The sequence below is a fragment of the Fragaria vesca genome, linkage group LG4, assembly GCF_000184155.1.
Source record: "Fragaria vesca subsp. vesca linkage group LG4, FraVesHawaii_1.0, whole genome shotgun sequence".
Lineage (NCBI taxonomy): Eukaryota > Viridiplantae > Streptophyta > Magnoliopsida > Rosales > Rosaceae > Fragaria > Fragaria vesca.
This window is the reverse complement of record NC_020494.1, coordinates 1,709,629-1,711,805: the sequence shown is the minus strand read 5'-3', so window position 1 is coordinate 1,711,805 and position 2,177 is coordinate 1,709,629. Positions and strand designations below refer to the sequence as shown.

Below are 2,177 nucleotides of genomic sequence, written 5' to 3'. Positions count from 1 at the left end.
ACTTAAACCACTAGCTCCTTAATTTCGAACAATTCTAAGACATCATACTAACTTGGGTGAGCCTAGTTGAACAATTGATGATGGAAAATCCGCTATAGGTAAAAGACTTGAACCGGAAAACACGTGAGTAACTCTCCTTGAGAGTCACGGCGCCGTACGTCACCTCCTTTAAGGGAGAGACCGAAGACGGCATTGATGCCATATTTTCTAAGGTAGATGTAAATCAATTCGAACCATGTAGAGACAAGAAGAACCATGAAATAAACTTTCATTAATGCGCTGAAAAGAGTACATAAGGGTCTCAAAAAAAATTGAGAAGAAAACTAAGCATGGCATGCTGACGATGCCTTATTACATCATGACTTGTAAAAGGGAAAACAATCTAGCCGCTGATGTCAAAGTCAGGGGCATCTAAGTCAGAACATTGTCCATTAGGGTCAGCGACCTTGAAGGTAACATTATGTTCAACTCCATTGTTTTCAGTGGAATTGACTTCCATCAATTCCTTGTATTTCTTGTATGCGGCAACAACATTTGCAGGAGAGCGACAGCTTTTAGACCAGTGGTCCTTGGACCTACATCTGTTGCATTGACCATCAAAGGCAGAAGAAGAGCGAGCATGCTGCTTCCGAGGAGGAGCGGCACCGCCCTTGGGGCCGGCGGCACCGGTGTCTCGACGCCATGAGTTGGTACGGCCACTAAAGCCGCTACCTTGTCCCCGAGAACTAGAGGCACGGTGGTGATGATTCCCACGTGCATAAGGTTCATTCCTATGTTGATCCTTGCGTTTCGGAGCTTTCTTACTCCGGTTTCAATTGGAATTAGATTCCGGAATTTTTCGGGTGCCTACAGGACGCAAATTATGCTGATCATTGATCATATTATTCTTTTCTTCCATAAGGAGTTGCGTCATTAAGCCGCTAAATGTAGTAATCATCTTATTTGTGAACTCAAGCCGATATTGGTTCATGAGGATCTTAGCAGCTGAAGGGAAGGTCGAGAAAGTCTTTTCCATCATGTCGGCATCACTTTTCTCGACTCCACATAAGCTCAGTTGAGCTTGTAGGCAAAGCATATCCCTGTTGAAGTCATCCACCTTCTTGTAATCCAAAAGTCGGATTTCATCCCAGCGAGCAATTAGTTCTAGGAGCAAGGTCGAGTGAATGTTGCCGAAGCGTTCGGCAAGGGCATCCCACAGATCTTTTGGATCGTGCTTGGATTGATACTGCCTACGCAGTGTGGGATCGATATGCTTACGAAGGAACATGAGTGCCTGAGATTTTGTTCTCTTGCTAGGCGGTTCCTGATCTGGATCGGGGAATATGGTCTCGATCAGATCCTTAGCGATGAAGGTCTGTTCTATGTCCGAGACCCAACGATGGTACTCAGTACCATAGGCGTCGAGGACGTCAAATTCAATGCCTCTGTCCATCTGCATACAAGAGAGAACAAGTCGTATTAGTTTTCTGTTGGAGACCCTAAAAAAGGTACTCAAATACGATGCTTTTGGTTTGTCTCTCTAGGGTTGATCAAACACAACCCTAAATGTCCGGAGTCGATCAAACACGACTCGGAAAAAACTTGTGTGAAGGTGATCAAACACACCTTCAAAATAGCAATAACCAAAGTTGATAAAACACAACTTTGGACCCGGGGAGGATAACCGGGATTTTTAAACCTGCAAAGACACCGTCCCAAGCATAGAATGGAGTAGAAGAAGAGGAGAAAACACTTTATCTCCCCCGAGGTTATTGAACTTTGAAGAGTTTTAGGGTTGTAAAGTAAACATACCGTAAAACTTGGATGCTTGATCGGACGAGAAAAGAAGCAGTAGAGCGGACGGCCGGGGAGCGGCAGTCGTGGGCAAAGGCGGCGACAGCAGCGGCGGCGGCGGCGGCGGCCGAGGAAGGGCCGAGGGTTTTCGGCTTTTGGTTTTAGGGTTTGGGAAAAACTATTAGCTCAAGGGTTTGAGCAAAGGGCTGATAACGTGATAAAGTGAAAGTAATTGAGAATAGAGAATCGTGAAAGATGTGTATCTCATTCATTGATAGGAGCCCTTTATATAGGGAATTACACATTACCAGTATGGTAAGGATATGAATACATAGATCTAGTCTAACTACATATCATATTGGCATAAGGCAAAGGCACACATAAAGAATATACCTAGAACAAAA

At 44.6% G+C, this 2,177-nt stretch overlaps 1 protein-coding gene across 1 annotated transcript; it reads right to left on the bottom strand.

Moving 5' to 3' along the window:
- Positions 1-382: 382 nt before the first annotated feature.
- LOC101308280 lies at positions 383-1,432 on the bottom strand. The gene is made up of 2 exons (XM_004297812.1): positions 851-1,432; positions 383-799 (listed from the first exon to the last, which is right to left on the bottom strand). The coding sequence occupies exons 1-2, from the start codon at positions 1,430-1,432 to the stop codon at positions 383-385; spliced, it is 999 nt and encodes a 332-aa protein (XP_004297860.1).
- Between the last annotated feature and the right edge of the window lie 745 nt (positions 1,433-2,177).